Raw genomic sequence first — 20,270 nt, forward strand, 5'->3', positions numbered from 1 at the left:
AAGCCAGACGACCACACCTGTGAGCACAGCAATGGTGTCTCACAGGGGTGACTCAATGTGAGTTCATGGAGTACAGTGAGGTGATGTACCCTCATCCTTCTGTTTAGGAGGTTTGTCATTCATTGCTTTGCTGTCTTGTAAATGGTTATTCCAGAGGCTCAGAACTCTTGACTGGGAAGATGACTCAGTCAATAAAGTGTTTATTGGGTAAGCATGAGGACCTGCCTTTGTATCTCCAGGATCTGCATAGAAAGCTGCGTGCAGCAGCCTGTGCCCGTAACCTCAGTGCTGGGGAAGCAGAGACAGACACGAGGACTCCTGGGTTTCACTGGCCAGCTAGTCCAGGGGATTAGTTAAGAAAGATACCCAATGTTAACTTTTGCCTCTGAATGCATAAGCATACTCGTGTGTACACACACCCTTCCAAAACAGTCCTCCCTGCTTAAAAAGAAATCCTAAGTTGAATTTGAGAGCAGTAATTTGGTGTCATTTGAACCTTGACTTTGAAGTGTGAACACAGTAAGGCGTAGGGATACTGATTACTAATATAATTGGTGATGGTAAATACACTCGGGTGTCGGTAGAAGTGCAGCCTTAGAAATTAAAGTCTGTTTCAGCAAATGGTTTGTTTTGGGTTTTGTTGTTGTTGTTGTTTGGTTTTTTGAGACAAGGTTTCTCTGTGGCTTGTGGCTTGGAACTAGCTCTTGTAGACCAGGCTGGCCTCTAACTCACAGAGATCCACCTGCCTGTCTTCCGAGTGCTGGAATTAAAGGTGTGTGCCACCACTGCCCAGCTCTTTTTTTTCCATATCTAAAAAAAAAAAAAAAAAGCTGCTGCTGCTAGTTGTGGTAGTGCACACACCTTGAAGCCTAGTGCTCGGGAGGCAGAGACAGAGGCAGGTGGATCTCTTGAGTTTCGGGCCGGTCTGGTCTACAGAGCAAGTTCCTGGACAGTTGGAGCTACACAAAGAAAAACCCTTTCTCAAATAAAAACAAAAACAACAACAGCAGCAATTCTTTTAGCATACACCTTTTATTCCAGCGCAGGAGGCTTAGGCAAGTCTAGAGCTTTTCAGGGCTCTGTATTGAGTCATGTCTCAAGGACCCAAACTAAAATCAAAACCCCAGGTCCTTCAAACCAAACCACACTGAAAATACAACTCTAGCAGACAGGAGGATCAGTTAGCTTGAGGTTAGCCTGGACTACTACCTTGTTGGAGCAGGCAGGCCCACTTGTTTGTCCTGGCTGCCAGGCTAGTTTAGCTCCAAAATAACCACACAGAAACTGTATTAATTAAATCACTGCTTGGCCCGTTAGCTCCAGTTTCTTATTGACTAATTCTTACATCTTAATTTAACCTATTTCTATTAATCTGTGTATCGCCACATGACAGTAGCTTACTGGGAAATATTCAGCATGTCTGTCTCTGGCGGCTCCATGGTGGCTCTCTGACTCTGCCTTCTTCCTCCCAGCATTCCATTTAATTTTCCCCACCTACCTAAGTTCTGCCATATCAAGGGCCCAAAGCAGTTTCTTTATTAACCAGTGAAAGCAACACAATGACAAAAGGACCTCCTACACCACTACCTCATCTCATAAAACCAAGAATAAATCACCCCACACAAAAAAGAGAAAGCCCCAAGGGAACTATTTTAGTTTTATTTCATAAAAGACTATCAAGAAAAGACAAAATATACTTTCTTTTTTGGCTGATAAATCTTAAAACAATTAACCCACTTTTCAAGCCAAAATTAAATCATGGGAAAGGCATCTAAATGGAACTTAGAAGACGATGAGAGTTAACGTGCTGGTCACTTTAATTTTTTGGAAAGGGATTAAGGACCAGTAGTTTGTACATTGCAATGTAAAGTTAAGTTGAAGTGTTTTCTGGTCCACATCCAGCCAGAAAACACAGTTTGAGTTGCTGAGGCTCTCTGGCCCTGAGGGTATGGAGTTCTCATTTCAACAGGTAGTCAAAATCATAATAGACATATACGGATTCCCATAGCTTCTCAGGGAGATGCTGCTTCAGGTAGAACTTGTACTTCTCACCATAAATATTTCTGATATTTCTCTTACAGATGGCCTCTAGGGATAAAGGTTTTTTCATTAGTTTTAGTAGAGTTTTCCTTAAGAGGTGGAATTCTGGTTGCATGATTCCTGCAGGTAGAAGCCCTTGTTTATTTCTCAGTCTTAAAGGGTAAGAGTAATAAAGTAGCCTAGCCAGAAGCGATGCATCTCTAATATTGGAACTGCGCTGAAGGTACATATGTATTGCAGACTCCCCATTTCTTGTTAAGATGTTCACATCTGCTTCAAATTCCAGCAAGAGATTGATTATTACCTCTCTGCCTCCAAAACATGCCTTGTGCAGAGCTGTTTGGCCTTTGTGGTCTTGGGCATTGACCTGGGCTCCATGATTTAGCAGCAGACGGATGCAGCCCACCCCCGCTGCCAGCAGCTGGCCAGCTTTGCTTGACGCGGTGCGCACGGCTAGCTTTAGAGCTGTGTTTCCAGTATTTGAGGTGGCGCAGTTCACATTGGCCCCGCAGGCAATGAGTGTCTCTATCATGTTTTTGTCCAGTATTTCTGCAGCCATGTGGAGGGGCGTCATGCTGGCTCTGTTCATAGCATTGACCCGGGCACCATTTTGGACCAAAAGGGCAAGAACTGGATAGGTCCCATGCTTTATGGCCAGGTGGAGGGGTGAATGTTTGTCGTCCCTGTCTGCCTGGGCGTTCACTTGAACTCCGTGTTCACACAGAATGCGTAGACATGTGACAGCGCTGTTCTGAATGTCTGCCAGGAGCTTTTGGATCAGAGTGTTTGTTTTAGACCACGTGGTCAAAGTGACTGGCCAGTTTAGCAGCAGCTGGTGAAGAGTGTTGAAGCCTTGAGCATCTCTGGAAGGGATTTATCACAGGTTAGGCCAGTTACATTCCACAAAGGGACTCTTCCCCATGAAGAATTAATGCTCAGGAAGGCAACATTGACCGCAAGTAACCCCTTCTAATTCATCCCCCCCCCCCCCCGTGAGGATGCTGTAGATATAAGTTGATGTGTGTGTACATGCTCAGATACATATGAACTCATGTACATGTGGAGGTCAGAGGTCAATAATAAGTGTATTTCTTGATTGTTCTCCACTTTAATTTTTTTTTTTTTTTCGAGACAGGGTTTCTCCATAGCTTTTTGGTTCCTGTCCTGGAACTAGCTCTTGTAGACCAGGCTGGCCTCGAACTCACAGAGATCCGCCTGCCTCTGCCTCCCAAGTGCTGGGATTAAAGGCGTGCGCCACCACCACCTGGCTCCACTTTATTTTTTGAGACAGGGTCTCTTGACTGAATCTGGGCAAGTGAACTCTGGCAATCCATGTGTTGTTCCCTCCCCCACACTCCCGCCCGGCACACGTGCACTCGGCTTTTATATCAGTGCTGGGGAGTGAACTCAGGTACTTTACTGACTCGGCTGTCTCCCTAAGCCCCTTAGTTACTTTAAAGAAGTGGTGGCAGTCTGTGTTGCTGGATGCCTGAAGGCTCTTTTTAGTCCCTGCTGAGTGGGCCTTAGGTTCTTAGAGAAGCCTATTTAAGCTTGGTTGCTCCATCTAGAACTGTGGTTACTTTAAGGCTGTCCCTTGGTTGTTTTTCCTATATTCCCAGAATCATGCATGGCTCTGGGCTGGTTCCCTGGGTATTTAGTAAAAATGTGTGGACTTAGGTATGAGCTATGACTGTCCCAAGAGTGAACACTAACGGGCCAGAACTTCCATTCCCTCGGTTTCCTGCTTTTTGTCTGTCCTCCCCCTGACACATTCACTCACAAGTGGAGGAGAGTCAGTGGCAGGACTTGAATCTGGACACCTGCATTTTTCTGAAACCAGTGAAGAAGCCACACATCCTGCTTCAACCCAGGTGGAATGAGTGGGCCCTCATCTCAGGATTGCCTGCAAAATGTCTATGTTGTGGCAGTGAAAAGGGAAGGTTTATCCTGAGAACTAGACTGCTTCCCTGACATTAGGAGCTGCTGTTCAGTTCACCCAGACTTATCTGTGAGAAGGCCTAAGGCTGCGGTTTGGAGAAACAGCAGGGCATCTCGGCCTCCTGAGGGCATGCATAGTCTGGCATGGAAAGCTGGCAGGCTAACTGAATGGTGCATGTGGGCAAGGTTCTGGATAGGTGCAGAACCTCATGAGGGGGTTCTAGGGCAGGAACGTGCCTTTGAGGAGCCCCTGAAGAGACAGGATGAGATGGTGGCTCAGGCCGAGACGGGCCAGCCATGGAGAACCTTTGCCAAACTGGAGCTGGTGGTGCCAGAAGAGGGTGCAAACACAAGATCTACTGGGCAGATTTTCTGAGCAGAATGAGGATTGTACCCTGAGTTGTATTATTTTTATATCGTATATATAATTGCTTGATTTATCCAAATGTATCCATTGGGCCACAGTGTTCAAGAATCAGAGATAAGAGGTGAGCAAGGTGGCCTCTCTTGGCTGAAGCGAAGGTCACTGGGGGGTCATGCGCAGGCAGCCCATCACCTGTTGTTTGTTTTCCCTTTCTTTTCCTCTTGTCCAGTGTCTTGAGTGCTGTAGTCCAGACTACAGCTGAGCCCCCACTTCCTATGTGTTCATTTACCTGACTGGTTAGTATGCCTGTGCTTCGTCCCAGCTTTTCAGTCTCTCACCCTGTCAGTAAAGTACGATCCATGCTAACATAGTCTGTACCCAGCGTGGGACACATATCTGAATCACACAGTGCACACCCTCACTTAGGCACGTTAAGTTAACTTACCTTTCTTCTGGGTTAGCCCCATGTTGTAACAAGCAAAGCAAACTTTGTGGCTTGTGGTATTCGGCAGCCAGATGGATAGGGAAGATATCATGAGCGTGCTGTTGGGAAACCACAACAAACATGGCTTACATACACAGTGCCGCTCAGCACAGCTAAGCACTAAGCATTTGATTGGCAGTTCTTCAGTTTGTGCATGGTGATTTTTGCTTTTCTTTTCTTTTTTGGGAGGGTGGGGGTAGTCTCTCTATGTAGACCAACTAGCCTGGATCTCACAGAGAAATCCAACTGTCTCTGCCTCTCAAGTGCTGAGAGTAAAGCCACCATTCCTGGCTAAAGATTTTCTTTTTCTGTTGCCCTTTTTTGTTTGTTTGTTTCTTTTTAAAAATATAGTTTTTAATTTATTTATTTGTATTGTATGAACATTGGTGTTTTCCCTGCTTGTGTGTTTGTGTGAGAGTGTCAGATTCCCTGGAACTGGAGTAGACTATTGTGCTGCCATATGGGTGCTGGGAATTGAACCCAGGTCCTCTGAAAGAGCATCCAGTTCTCTGAACCACTGAGCCATCTCTCCATCCCCCTGTTGCTTGTTTTAAATGACCCATAGCTGGTGAATTTTAAATTACAGAATTTGTGTTTTAGAGCTAGGCATGTTGGTACACACCTGTAAATAACCCCGTAGCACCTAGAAGGTGGAGGTGAGTCAGGAATGCAAGGCCATCTTTGTATATAGACTCTGTATCCTGCCTGCTCCCCCCCCCCCCCAGTGAATACTCAGGGGAGTTGAAATAAAGCTTTGAAATTTAATTCTTATAAAGAACTCTTAGTGTAAAGCAAATTGCTTTGAAGTAATTTTGTCCTTAACCCACAAGTTGATTAACAAGAACATGTTATATTTTATACGTCTTGCCAAAGCCTTTATCAGCTATGAAACTTGCATTTCCAAGGTTTTCAGATAAGGCAGTGCGTGTTCTTACTGTGATTAGCTCAGCTGCTTATACTAGGTCTTAAAATACATATGGAAGCTTTATGCCTGGACTGCATGATGAGAGAGAGAGAGACCACGAGTGAAAAAGGAGGGGCTGGCTTATTTTGGGGGGTAGGGGAGAAAAAAGGAACACTAATTACAAAAGCAGTAATCAAGCAGCAACCTTGGCGCTTCATCCCTGCAATTCCAGCACGTGGGAGGCAGAGATCAAAGGATTGTTATGTGCTTTAGGCCAGCTTGGGGAAGTTGGTGAGTTCTAGGCCAGCCTGGACTATAGAGTAAAACCCTGCCTCAAACAAGACAAAACATGTAGGAAAGTGTGTTTGCATCAGAAGTGAAAACCCAGTCTACGTGACATAATCGCTGTGGACGTATTTGGAGAGGATGGTGTGTTTTTCCCATCCATTTGTGTGGGAGAGTAGAAGGGCCTGACTGGGGTGTATTGGACCTGAGTGCTGACCTATGTGTTGTGAAGCCGTGAAGGGCTCAGGGAGTCCCCAGGGCACTGGGGGTAGTTCTCAAAACTTCTGACTGCTTTTGGCGTTCTTTTTGTTTGTTTGCTTTGTTTTGTTTTGTTCTTGAGACATGACCTCATGCTATAGCTCAGGCAAACCTAGAAATTACTATGTATCCCACACTAGCCTTGAATTTGAAGGCATCCTCTTGCCTCAGCCGCCAAAGTGCTGGGATTAGAAGGGTTACCACCACTTCCAGCTCTGTTTTAAAATGCCTGAGAGGGAGTACCTGGTTCAGAAGTAGTCTGCAGCTGGTGGGGTTGACCAGGATGTTCAAGGGCTGGTTGACAGGGTGGGTCCTGAGGAGTTTCTTGATTGTCTTACAGTCTTCCTTGATTATAGCCCCATAGAGTCTAGAGTGCAGTGTGGTGACCGAGGCGTCATCCTGCGGCGTGGCAGCATCAGCCACAAGCTCTTTGCTTCCCCTCTTGGTTATGTTCCCCATGAGGATGTCTCTAGAACAGGGGTTTACAAGGTGAGCGGATACTGCTATGGAATTGGTCACTTTCTGTCTCTTATGACGATGACCCCCTTAGCTGAGTTCTAGAACTCTGTTAGAATTGTGTATGTCAACAGAATCCCTTTCTATCCTGGAGCTAGCCCTCATGAGACTTGGTTCCCGGTGCTAAGTGCAAGCACAGTTTCCCCGCTTTTCTACTCGGTTATTAGCAAACAAAACAGAAACCCCCAAACTGGCATCTTATAGTTAAAATCATTTCCCCTTTTTTTGCATCAGCTGTAATTAAATCTAACAGGGCCAGTGAGCTGGCTAGGGGTCAGATGTCTAGCACCAAGCATGACAACCTGAGCTCTATCCCGGGGATCCGCATGGTAAGAGTGCTGCAACTTGTCCTCTGACCCCCATCCTCATGCCTTGGTGTGCATGCACACACACACACACAGATTTTTTTTTACTTGATATTTATTGAGCTCTACATTTTTCTCTGCTCCCCTCTCTGCCTCTCCCCTCCCTCCTTCAACCTTCCCCCAAGGTCCCCACGATCCCATTTTACTCAGGAGATCTTGTCTTTTTCTACTTTCTACTTCCCATGTAGATTAGATCTATGTAAGTCTCTCTTAGGGTCCTCATTGTTGTCTAAATTCTCTGGGATTATGGTTTGTAGGCTGGCTTTCTTTGCTTTATGTTTTAAAGCCACCTATGATTGAGTACATGTGATAATTGTCTTTCTGTGTCTGGGTTACCTCACTCAAAATAATGTTTTCTAGCTCCATCCATTTTCCTGCAAAATTCAAGATGTCATTATTTTTTTCTGCTGTGTAGTACTCCATTGTGTAAATGTACCACATTTTCCTGACCCATTCTTTGGGTCAGGGGCATTTAGGTTGTTTCCAGGTTCTGGCTATGACAAACAATGCTGCTATGAACATAGTTGAGCACATGTCCTTGTGGCACGATTGAGCATCCTTTGGATATATACCCAAAAGTGGTATTGCTGGGTCTTGAGGAAGGTTGTTTCCAAATTTTCTGAGAAATCGCCACACTGACATCCAAAGGGGTTGTACCAGCTTGCATTCCCACCAGCAATGCAGAAGTGTTCCCTTTTCCCCACAACCTCTCCAGCATGAGTTGTCATCAGTGTTTTTGATCTTGGCCATTCTTACAGGTGTAAGATGAAATCTCAGAGTTGTTTTGATTTGCATTTCTCTGATGACTAAGGATGTTGAACATTTCCTTTAGATTCCTCTGGTGAGAGTTCTCTGTTTAGGTCTGTACTCCATTTTTTTTTATTGGATTATGTGTTCTTTTGGTGTCCAATTTCTTGAATTTTTTTTTTTTTTTTTTTTATATTTTGGAGATCAGACCTCTGTCTGATGTGGGGTTAGTGAAGATCTTTTCCCATTCTGTAGGCTGTCATTTTGTCTTTTTGATCGTGTCCTTTGCTTTACAAAAGCTTTTCAGTTTCAGGAGGTCCCATTTACTAATTGTTTCTCTCTGTGCCTGATACACAGTTTTTTAAAGAAGCAGAACTCTTAGCAGGACCAAAACACAGTTGGTCATTTATTAACAAAAGTAAATTATACTTAGTAGAAGATTGCAACTTTTAATCTGTTTTCATTTTAGTAAACTTTTTTCTCCCAGTTAGATGGTAATGCTGCTGCTGTTGTTATTTGAAGCAGGTAGCTCTGGCTTGCTTCAAACTGGCTGGTAACTGAAGATGACCTTGAACTTGAGATCTTGCCTCCTCTCTAGTGCTGGGTTGCAGATGTGTGTTATTGCTGGAGAAGTATGCATTGCTGGAGTTAGAACACAGTGCTTTGTTTATTCAGGCAAGCACTCTGCCAGCTGAACTACATCCCCTGCCTCTTCTAAGTTTTAATTTTTTAAATTAAAACTTGTTCCTGAGTGGCCAGCTTTTTCAGTTTGGGGTGTGTGTGTGTATGTGTGTGTGTGTAGTATGCTCAGCGTGTATGTACCAAAGAGGATTTGGGGTATCCTGCTTCATCACTCTCTACTTTATTCCCTTGGTACAGTGTCTCTCGCTGAACCTGGAGCTAAGTGGCTGACAGCCGGCAAGCGCCAGTGTTCCTCTTGTATAATGCTGGGGTTAGGCACTCCTGCAGACACACTCAACTTTTTACTTTAGTGCTGGGGACTTGAACTCAGCTCCTCTTGCTTGCACAGCCAACACTCTACTCAATGAGCCGCCTACTTAGCCTAGCAACTTTTTGTCATATGGTCCTTGATGACTTACTCACAGTGTAATCCTGATTGGTATTATATTCACATTTGGTCCTCCTGCCTCTGCCTCCCAAGTTCTTACATTCCAGGTATGAACCTGCATGCCTGGCAGCTCTTAACACAAGTTTCCATGTTTGTTTTAAGAACACTGAGTTGACTTTTCCTGTTTATTATAGCCTAGAAATATTTTCCTTCACGGTCCTGATCAGCAAGTAAAAATAGGAGACTTTGGTTTGGCCTGTGCAGACATCATACACAAGAGCTCAGATTGGACAGACCGAAATGGAAAGGGTAAGGATTTATTTGTTCACTTATGTTGTTTCTTTTTGCACTTAAAAATATATAGAGAGAGACATCGTTGAATATGGCCTTACGTACAATAAATCAGAACTGTCATAGCAAAGCTCAGCTGAGGCCAAGAGGCAGCTGTTCTCCCAGGAGCCGCAGTACTCTCTGGTCACAACCATGGCTTAATGACCTTTTCCACCGCAGGAACAGCAGCACACACGTCCAGAGTGGGGACCTGTCTGTACGCGTCACCTGAACAGTTGGAGGGGTCCGAATATGATGCCAAGGTAGTGTTTGTTTCCCCTTTCCTCAGCTTGTCAAGTAGAGCAGTGAGAGCAGTTCTGTGGGAGAGGTGCTCCAGGCAGGGATTTGTCACGTCAGAAACACACACAACTAAATAATGAAATCAATAAAAGAGATTCCCTATTCAGCTAACTGCATGCGTGTTGCCTTTAGGCTACTTGACTATTTCAAAATCCATGGATGTCACTAAATGTTGAAGTCAGCCTTCCATTTAAAATGTCACCATTCGCCTCCGGAGGCTAGACTTCATGGAGGTCCCTTCAGCCTTTCGTTCCTCGGCTTTCCAGCTTAGGTAAACAAATGGTATTGGGCAGTGTGCCACCTGACTGTCCTTGAAAGGGAATAGACACTGTAAACTTTTAACTCTTTGTTCCTTGAAAAGTGTTAAATGCCTTTTCAGTTTTATTTTAATTTTTAAAACATTCTATACTTTCCTCTGGTACTTTACTGGTTTTAGTTTTCATGGTGTTGAGGACTGAAACCAGGGCCTTACATTCCTAGCCACGTGAGCTATATTCCAAGGTCCTTTTTAATTTTTTTTTTTTTTCGAGGGTTTTTCTGTGTAGCCCTAGCTGTCCTGGAACTAGAACATGCTGGAACTCACAGAGATCCACCTGCCTCTGCCTCCCTAGTGCTGGGATTAAAGGAATATGCCACCTCCTCCGGCTCCTTTTTACTTTTTTAGAAGGGGTCTGTATGGCCCAGGCTGACTTCCAGCTCATGATCTTCCCACCGCAGCCTCCTAAATGCTGGCATGATTACAGGTGTGGGCTGCCATTTCTGGTTCTTACAACAAACCAGTTGTCAGTGTAGCCGCCTAGTCAATGATCCTTTTAATGTGTCAGTGACTGCAAGAGTTTCCGGAAAAATCCATTGCTATCCTTAAGATCCTGACTTCCTAATGAACTGCTTTAGGTGAAACAGAAGAGGTTTTTATGTGGCTTATAAATATTGACAAGTGCTTAGACTGGAGAGCTGACTCAGTGGCTAAGAGTTTTTGCTGCTCTTTAGAAACAAAGTTTGATTCCCAGCACCCACATCAGGCTGCACAGTTGTGTGGATTCCACTTCCAAGGAATCTCACGCCCTCTTCTGGTCTTTGTGGCACCCTCACATATGTGGCACTCACATTAAAAAAAAAAAAAGAGGTTCTTGAAAAAGAAAAGTACTCAATTATGAATAGAGGAATAGAGGCAGAGGCTAGCCTTACTAGGACCTGGTGACAATCTCCTGTTGCTAATAGTAGGAGTTGTGAGTTTAGTCATTTTGCCCAGGTCACTCTATCAGGTCTGGATTATGGTGGGCTGGTGGGAAGATGTCCCTACTGTAGAGTAATGACTGCTATGTCTGTTGGGAGATATCCCTGCCCTTTAGCTAGCTATTGTCCTCCAGGTTAATGGATGCCCTCTCTGGGTATAAACGGATGGACTTAGGAAAGTCCCAGATGTGTCGTACCTGAGGCAGATATCTGCTGTTGAGGCAGACTTCCTGCTGTGTTGTTCTTTGCTCATCCTGTAAAGCCTCACTCTTGGGCATTCTTACTTGGGAGGTTCTGCTGTCAGAAGTGCTCCCCTAACTTTGTAACAAACCTTTGCATGCCCATTTCCTCCTCTGCAGTCGGATATGTATAGCTTGGGTGTGATCCTGCTCGAGCTCTTTCAGCCTTTCGGGACAGAAATGGAGCGAGCAGCTGTCTTGACAGGCTTAAGGACTGGTCGGATACCTGAATCCCTTAGTAAAAGGTGTCCGGTGCAAGCCAAGTATATCCAGCTCCTAACCGGAAAGAATGCATCGCAGAGGCCGTCTGCTCTTCAGCTGCTGCAGAGTGAGCTTTTCCAGACAGCTGGAAATGTACGTAACTTTTTCTTTTTTAGTATTACTAATTTAATATTACTTTTTAAATATTACTAATATTTTTATAATATTACTGAACATTCACTTTGGGTTGGGTATGGTCCCAAGAGCTTGCTTATATACTTATTTATCGATAGGGTCTCACACTGTAGCCCAGTCTGACCTTGAACTCACAGCAGTCCTGTCGAAGGCTCTTGAGTGCTAGGATTGCAGGTGTGAGTTATCAACTCCAAGAGCTTTAGATAAGCTTGTCTTTCAGGGGGCTCACAGCTGAGGCTGACATTGCTAATCTCCCTTTCACAGATGAGGAAGACTTAAGTAATTTGTCACATAAACAGTGACAGATATTATTACCAAGTGCAGTATGCTCGTTATTTAGAAACCTAGCTGTCCATCTTGAATCTTGTACACCCTTAGCTTCCAGGCTGTTCTGTATGTTGGAAATTCCTTGACAGAAGCCTTGCTCCGCAGGTAAAGGCAAGTCTGACACCCCAAGTTGGATTCCCTAGAACCCATAGAAAGGTGGAGAACACAGAGCACCCCCACAGAATTGTTCTCTGACACTGCCCCCAATATATGGTTCATGGCATGAGAACCTCCTTCCAACCATAAACACACACCTAACAATAAATAAAAATAAAAGTCTGTCCTGTACTGGGGCAGATTATTTTACACCACAGAAGTACAGATCTTCAAACCAACATCTTTGTTTCATGGTAGCCAGTGAAATCTAACATTTCTTTTTTTCATGCTGAAGAAAATATGAAACTCAAAATAGAATTTGTTTTAGTTGTGAATTCCACTTCACAAATATTTGAGTTTTAGGGTTTATGGCAACAGAATAGTTAAGTCTATACTCATAGTTCCCTAAGAGTTCAGATACTGACTTTATACAAATAACAAAGGCATATCCATTGTCCAGGTACAAAAGCGCAAACTGCCAAGCAGCTGTTCTAATTGTAGCCTAGGCTATAGCTTCTTTTCTGACCTCATCTTACTAAGTCAGGAGTAGGTTCTAGTTTTTCCTTCCTAAGCTGGGATTTTTAAACAATTGTAATAAAAAGGGCAGTGGTTTTAAGCAGAAATGGACAGTAGTGGTAGGGATGCCCTCTGCATGTCTTTCAGCACGCCACCATCTGAAACTATATGGCTATGGTGCCAAGACAGTGTTTCCTCTACATGTGGAAACAATAGGTGATTCATCTTTCTCTTGGTCTAGACACCTAAGGCTTCATTAAAGGTTGATTCAAGATATATTATTTAGCGAGCCTGGCCAGCTTTGACACTGCAACAAGTTCATGTACGAAGTTTACACTTGAGAACCATGGAACCAAGTGACAAATGTGTGTGTGTGGTTGTATATATACACATACTCAAATTTTAATCAGGTTATAGTTCTGTGTTGAGCCACCACCACCTCATGTAATCAGTCACATGTGGCCTGTAGGCCCTAGGTTGGTCCTGGATGCCTAGTGCTACTCAGAGTATGACCTCTAAATCAGCAGCCAGCCTACCAAGAGTCAGAATCTGCATTGGAGCAGGATTTCCAGGTTATGTTCAGTATTTGAATAGCACAAGTGTCAAGACTTTGCAGGTGAGAATGTAGTGTGAGAATATGACATTCTCTGGCCTTCTCTTCTCCACTCCCCTAAACTACTAACAAATTCTGGGAAGACAAGGAGTGGAGGTCTGCACATATGGATCCCAGAAGTGATTCTGATTGGCAATAGCTAGGAGGCTAGGAAGGTGGTTCATTAAGAAAGGTGCTGGCCTCAAAAACATCAAGGTTGGCAAAACAGGTCAGTGGGTATGGGCACTTACTGCCAAGCCTGGTAGTCATTTCAATCCTTGGAACACTCACAGTGGAACTTTTGACCACCACACACGCATCATGGTACATGTGCACACCCACACACATAAATGTTAGATCTAATTTCTAAATATAAAAAAAATTTTAAATACCCAAGTTTGATGGCATGCACCTGTAATCTCAATGATGTTGAGGTAAAGAGGCAGATCCCTGGCAGTTCACGAGCCAGCTGTTTTGGCAAATGAAGTTCCAAGTTAATGCCTTGTAAACTAGCAGATAGATGTCCCACCAACATGGACTGACAGACTTTGAAGGAAGACACCTGCATCTGTTAATGGAGCATTTGCAGGATAGAAGTATCACATAATTATAGTCAGTACTGTGGCAACTTCACCCTTGCAGGGGTGACTTGTGATGACAGGGCTGTGATAGCTGCTGTTCAGGTACAGCCAGGATATAGCAACACCTCAAAGGCCAGGCCATTTTGATGTAGCTTAAAATGTTTTCTTTCTAGGTTAATCTCACATTGCAGATGAAGATAATAGAACAAGAGAAGGAAATTGAAGAACTAAAGAGGCAACTAAGCGTCCTTTCCCAGGACAAAGGACTGCAGCGATGAGGGACATGAATTATGCTGTCCACCTGAGAGTGGACTGACACTCTTAAAAAGTCAACAGGAATGTAATCTTCAACCTTTAGCTGGGGACAGATGGTGTTATTCCCAATTGTACTTAGCAAACTTGTGGAAAGATACAAAAGGACCCCCAGCTTCCTTTTCTTCAAGGAACCCTTTCATGACCCCAGAAAATTGAGCCTGTTCCTCCTAACCTCTCCACGTTTTGAACCCTGAATTTCCTACTTAAATATTAAACTTAAGGTAAGGTACCATTCCATTACTTTCTTTAAGCCCTGCCTGTTGACCATCCTGTCTTCCAGAAGGTTCTACAACAGAAATCAGTGCTCCCTTCCCCCAGAGCTGCTTGTCTTCAGGCTGTATGCCAGCTGAGCTACTGTTACTGTGACAGCTGCAAGTCTTCCCTGGCCCTTTCATACTGCTGCTGCTCAGGCCAGTTACCAGACAGACACTTAATCACTCCTTGGCTCAAAACTCTGGGCTATGCACTGCCTGGAAGGTCAGAGTTGAGCTTCTTTGCACAGGGCACCATCCCCAATCTTTCTGTTCCATCTTTCAACATGGCGTCACCCTCAGCTTGCTCCTCTCAAGCTTTGAACTCCTTGCCCTCAAGTGACCTAAGCAGCTGAGAATCTCATGTTCTCTGCCTTTATCTGACACTGTGTCCCATGATCCATTTCCTTTTTAAAGTCCTCAACTCCCCAACCACCTGAGCATTCTTCAGACAGCAGTTGATGCCATAAAGTGCCTGCCCCTGGCTGGTGATCATCTCAGTGCATTGTACTTGGTTTTACTGATTTAAATAAAATAAAATCCACAGATTATATGTTTATTGACTCGACAAATGGCTTAGTGAAAAGACTGTGATTCTAGTGCAAGTCCCTCTCCTGACAATCAGTTTGAAGCCGTATCATTCTTTTATTGAACTCTGCAAGACAAGCTGCTAGAATTTACTTAAGGAGCTGGAGGGCAGTGTTGAAGGGGCCCAGGTTCCCACAGGACTTCAACCACCGCTGCACATTGGCAGGTGCTGCCCCGCTGCCACCCCCAGTCTGCTGGAGCACTGACCACAGCACCACATCTGCCACGGTGAGCTCGTTCCCAACAAGCCACGGGTTCTTCCCCAGAGCAGAGTTCATAGAGCGGAAAACAGCTGCCTTCTCTTTACTGCTCCCTTCTTTCAGCTGAAACATGGCAATGTCCACCCAGCTGTCGATGAGGGTTGAGGTGACAGCATTATGCTTCTGGCCGAACAGAGAGAACAAGAAACGTGCAATGTTCCCTTCTCCTTCGATGGGGCACATTGTCTGTACGCTGAACTTCATCTGTGTCTTGGGCACTGGAAAGGAAAAAAAAGCACCATGTAGAGTCAAAGTGACAGCCTTGTGCTATGTGAAAGGGAGAATTCATTCATGAATTGATGGCAAGACAATTTTCAAGAACCTTTAGCTTTTAGTTAATTTTTGTTGTTTTTGAGATAGGGTCTCAACTGTGTATCCTTGGCTGCCCTGGAGCTTGTTAGGTAGATCACGCTAGCCTGGACTTAGACACCCACCTGCCTCTGCCTCAAGTGCTGAAATTAAAGGTGTACTCAACCACACTAGGCTTTCAAGAGTCTTTAAATGCAACTACTTCCTTAAAAAAGTAACTGAGGGCTAGTAAGATGACTCAGTGGGTAAAGGCATCTGCCCCCATGTCCAGCACTTATCACAGCCCCCAGTACTTTCAGCAGAAGGTATAACTTCTACAAGTCAACTTCTGCACTTGTCCCTGACCTCTACAAGCATGTTCCCCTGCAACCACACGCACACACAGGTATGTTTTAAGAGAATTTAGAAGTAACCAAGTAGCCCTTTCCTTTTTGCTATTTTGTTTATAATGGTCATCAAGCTATTAAACCATCTATTCCAACCCCTTGACATTAAACTTGGAGGCATCCAACCAGGAACCAGATGTTCCATTGTTCAGGCAAGGATCTCTCCTTTGAATGTGAAGCTGAAGGTCATTAAGGTGCTACTGGATGGCCAGGCATAGTGGCACGTGTCAGTAATTCTCTCTTTGGAAGATGAGACAAGAAAACCAAAGACTAGATTTGAAGCTAGCTTAGGCTACTTTCTCAACAGGTATCACTGGATGGATGGCATTAATGTGTTTCGGATGATGAATAAATGATCCCCTACTGCCTCGCAGGCCAAACAAAGATACTGTTAGTGTTCCCTGAATGAGTTTTTAGAGTGTCATGACCAGTGGGGATAGCCACTACTCTCTTGCTTTGCCAGGCTGCACAGGAGAACCCCTTCCTCCAAGGCTCAGTTCCCCTGTAATTATCTCACTGAGAAACCACAGCCTCTCCAGAGGGTTGGCACTCTGGTGCCAATTCTTACCTCCTTCTTAAATTGCCTGCTACACTTGGAGAGGATTTCACTCAACAACAAACAGCAGTAGTCAGTGCTGTGGACTGTCCCACCCCTTTGCAGCACAAGTAAGTTCAACCCAGGCCCACTATTTACCGTTCTTCCAAATCAAAGTGAAGCCCAGCTGATATTCATGGCGGGGCTGTTTTCTGGCCTGCTCCCCGAAGCACTTGAGAAGATTCCCGGGTACATTCTTGACTGATGAATGCGTGTGCACAGTGGACAGGACCCTGTATCGCTCACCGAGCAGCCTGTGCAGCACAAGCAGGGAGAGGGGTGGGGAGGCTGGGTTTGCATTGATCACGATGTCTTTCAGTGCCCCGTAATCCTGAGGGAGAGACAAAAACACTGAAGCAAACAAGCCATCCAGCCCAGTATGGTGGCACACACCTTTAATCCTAGCACTTTGGAGGCGGAAGCCAGTGGATGAGGCCAGCCTGGTCTACATATAGCTCTAGAACAGCCAGGGCTATACAGAAAAACCTAGCTTGAAACAAAAGTGCCCTCTGTGTGCACAAATGGACCAGGTGCTCCCCCAAGAACTTTCCTGGGTCTGATTGATTCAACTCCCACTTAAAGATGCTGCTGTGACCCCTCTTACAGCTGGAAAAACTTGAGTCCTGGGGAGGCAAGCAGGTTATCCAAAGCCACTGAGCTCAGCAGGAAATACAGCTGGACACAAGCCTGTAATTCACTTTCTAAGAGGTAAGAGGATCAGGAATTTGAAACATTCGGCTATAAAAGGTCTGGGGCCAGCCTGAGCCACATGAGAACCTATCTCAAAAAAAAAAAGAAAAAAAAAAACCTCAAAAACAACAAATGGGAAGATAGCTCGGTCAGTAAACTGCTTGCCTTAAAACACAAGGACTTGAGTTCATTCTTCAAAACCCAGGTGCGAAGTGTGCTTTAGTCCCAGAATTGGCTCCAGGCTATTTGGTGAGCCCTGGGTCAGTGAGATCCTGTCTCAAAACAAAAGAGCATTGCCTGAGAAAATATTTCAGCTTGTTCTCTGGCCTTCACATGCACTTACACACGGTGCACATGAACCTGCACATACACACAAAGGCACCAGAAAGTGTGGGACGTAGGCTACCTTGTTGAAATAGGAGCGGCGGCGGGGCTGCATCCCCAACACCCCGGCCGCTTGGCTAGCTCATGCCCGAAATAACAACACACAAACTGTATTCATTTAAGAACTGCTTGGCCCATGAACTCTAGCCCTTACAGGCTAATTCTCGTACCTGGACCAACCCATTTCTAATAATGCGTGTAAGCACCCCAAGGTGCGCTTACCGGGAAGATTCTAGCCTCCATCCATGCTGTCCGGGAGCAGAGCAGAGNGGCCTGGTCAGGTCTCAGTTGCTTCCTCAGTGAATGAAAGTAAGCAGGACAAATGAGAGCTAAGGCAGGGGCTTCACGGTTACCAAAGCCCTGGAGAGTCACTACATGACACTTAGGCTTTTTAGGTCTTTCCAATGAGATTACAAGTGCAGGATCCTGGACAACTCCACTGCATCTTCAAGTAGCACCACCATTTATGAACAAACGGAACAGCCTTGCACATGGACTGATCCCCCAGGTAAGTGGAGATCATTTATTTTTTTTGTAGTAGTAACAGTCAATGCTGCCCCATCTCTCCAGCCCCCACAGCTTACTCTTAATACAGCAAACTTACACAAAGTACATTTGAAGTGCAAGACTAGAACTGGCTTGTAGCAAAGAATTTTGACGGGTGGTAAGATTTTTATCTGTGTGGCCAGGGCATTTTCTCAGCAAGAATTGAGGAGACCTCTCCTCCGCCAAGTGGCATCTAGAATTAGCTGAGATGCCCTCCCCTTCCAGGGCTGAGAGGTTGCTGACACAGTTGGGACTACAGGAAACTGGGACTCCCAACTCCCTTCCCCACCCCCTCCTGTCCACCCCTTACTATAAGAAGAGGCTTTGGAGCTTACTTCACTCTTCACTCTGTAAATCTGACCTTTGATCCAAATATAATCGTTCGTTTTATTTATTTTTTTGAAATAGGGTCCCTGTAGTCTGTAATTCGTGACCCTCTCAGCCCAGCCCCCAAGTAATGGGATCACAGGAGTGAGCCACTACCCAGCTCTAGATGCAGTCATTCAGAGGAAGAATAAAGGAAACAAACTGCATCACCTCTGAAAACTAGAATGCCAAGCTACTGGAACCATAGACATCTGGTTTCTTACCTTTCCAAGCACCAAATTCAAGTCCAGTGCATTTGTGGTTAAAGGCGTGGGCTCATCAGCTTGCAGGATGTTGGTTACATCCAAGTCCGCATCCGGAGTGTGAATCATCTTTGAAAGGCCATCAACTGCTGCCTTCAACTCATACAGGCGCTTTAAAATATCATCTTGGCGGGATTCAAGGGCTTGCAAAGATAGCTCCGATGTTTCCTAAAGAAGCAACATCTCAGCGGTCAATTCCTCTCACATTATAGAGCTCACCTTAAATTAGATCATTTAGCTTTTACTTTGCCAATCAAACTTACACCTTCTAAAAACACGCCATGGGACCAGTGACAGATCAGGAATAGGCTTTATCCTATGTACATAACATACATCCGATCCATATGGCTCTAGCACAAGGTAATGCACAAATTGATCAATTATTGATTGGAAGTGTATTGCAGGCCTTGAATTTCATAAAAAAAACCATCACATCAATAGCAAAGGTTTAAAGAAAGAGTTTTCTACTATATGGCAACAAGCTAAGAAGATTGATTATAAAGAGATGCCCTACTTGCTCTTTCTATAACCAAACACCGCTACCTGCAGGGACTATCCCAAAGGGTACTCAAAGGAATGAAATCTGGCAGATGGATGTGTTCCACTTTGCAAATTAAAATATGTACACCACACCATTGACACTTATTCAGGTTTTCACTGGGCAGCTGTTTTAAGCTCAGAAAAGGCTGCTGATTCAGTAATCACACATCTATTAGAAGTTATGGCCATCATGAGTATACCTGCACAAATAAAGACAGATAATGGCCCAGCTTATGTCTCTAGGAAAATGAAACGGTTTTTCGCCTATTATAATATTAAGCATGTTACAGGTATACCACACAATCCTACAGGTCAAGCAGTCATAGAAAGATCAAAACAAATAGAAAGGGGTGCAAAATGCCCCCAGAAATAGATTACATAATGCCTTATTAATCTTGAATTTTCTTAACGCTAATGAGAAAGGGACAACAGCAGCAGAAAGACATTGGATAATGGAAAAGTCTGCTGAATTAAATCAACTGGTGTATTTCAAGATGCGCTGACCTTCTAATGGAAGCCAGGAGATGTGCTGCGTTGGGGAAGGGGTTTTACTCTTATTTCCACAAGGGAATAAAAATTGCAGATACCATCAAAATCAGTTTGAAGAGGAGAAACCTCTTGGAAAGGAGAAATGGCAGCTCATCCACAATGATGATAATCATACAGGGGTAAGAAAAACAAATAGGATGGGGGCAGGGTTCTGTTCTTATCTCCGCAGGAAAACACTCATCTTTAAAAAATTCAAGGGTCCCTGCATGTTTGAATACTGACAGGTGGAAAAAATTACTATCCAATAAGGATCAGCAAGAAAATCGAATAGGTTCCATAAGTAAAAATATTCCAAATATATGTTTGTGTGTGTGTATATATATATACACACACATGTATATAAATATGTATAGAGAGAGAGCTACATATTCATAAATATATAAAGCTGGTTTTGAACTTGGACTCTGGCTTGGTCCCTCTCTAATTCCAAGCCTGTTAAGAGAAAACCCTGGACTGCCTCATGTCAGGAGCCATGATATGGGACAGAAAAAGAATTTAGAAAAGATCTTTACTTTTCTTCATATCTATTTTTGTCTTTATCATACCTTTCACTGAATATATGTCTGTATATGTCTATATAAATAATGCTTTAAGTTTTCCACAAGGAGGCCGGGCAGTGGTGGCGCACACCTTTAATCCCAGCAC

At 44.3% G+C, this 20,270-nt stretch overlaps 3 protein-coding genes across 5 annotated transcripts in view; 1 reads left to right on the top strand and 2 right to left on the bottom strand.

Moving 5' to 3' along the window:
- Positions 1-14,702, top strand: part of Eif2ak1 (eukaryotic translation initiation factor 2 alpha kinase 1) — a 37,087-nt gene extending 22,385 nt beyond the window's left edge. For both annotated transcript variants that reach the window (XM_050124426.1, XM_050124427.1), the window contains exons 12-15: positions 9,165-9,279; positions 9,481-9,563; positions 11,196-11,429; positions 13,757-14,702. In XM_050124426.1, coding sequence (XP_049980383.1) covers positions 9,165-9,279; positions 9,481-9,563; positions 11,196-11,429; positions 13,757-13,861 — 537 coding nt within the window. In that variant the 3' untranslated portion in view covers positions 13,862-14,702. The remainder of the gene's footprint in view (positions 1-9,164; positions 9,280-9,480; positions 9,564-11,195; positions 11,430-13,756) is intronic.
- Ankrd61 (ankyrin repeat domain 61) lies at positions 5-7,594 on the bottom strand. The gene is made up of 3 exons (XM_050124434.1): positions 6,517-7,594; positions 4,788-4,885; positions 5-2,903 (listed from the first exon to the last, which is right to left on the bottom strand). Exons 1-3 carry the CDS (start codon positions 6,730-6,732, stop codon positions 1,958-1,960), a joined length of 1,260 nt encoding a protein of 419 aa, XP_049980391.1. The 5' UTR covers positions 6,733-7,594; the 3' UTR covers positions 5-1,957.
- Positions 14,690-20,270, bottom strand: part of Aimp2 (aminoacyl tRNA synthetase complex interacting multifunctional protein 2) — an 11,381-nt gene continuing 5,800 nt past the window's right edge. For both annotated transcript variants that reach the window (XM_050124430.1, XM_050124429.1), the window contains exons 2-4: positions 18,498-18,704; positions 16,387-16,618; positions 14,690-15,215 (exon numbers count right to left, since the gene is read on the bottom strand). In XM_050124430.1, coding sequence (XP_049980387.1) covers positions 14,827-15,215; positions 16,387-16,618; positions 18,498-18,704 — 828 coding nt within the window. In that variant the 3' untranslated portion in view covers positions 14,690-14,826. The remainder of the gene's footprint in view (positions 15,216-16,386; positions 16,619-18,497; positions 18,705-20,270) is intronic.

Source organism: Alexandromys fortis, unplaced genomic scaffold, assembly GCF_014885135.2.
Source record: "Alexandromys fortis isolate MF-2015 unplaced genomic scaffold, M_Fortis_MF-2015_v1.1 scaffold_227, whole genome shotgun sequence".
NCBI lineage: Eukaryota > Metazoa > Chordata > Mammalia > Rodentia > Cricetidae > Alexandromys > Alexandromys fortis.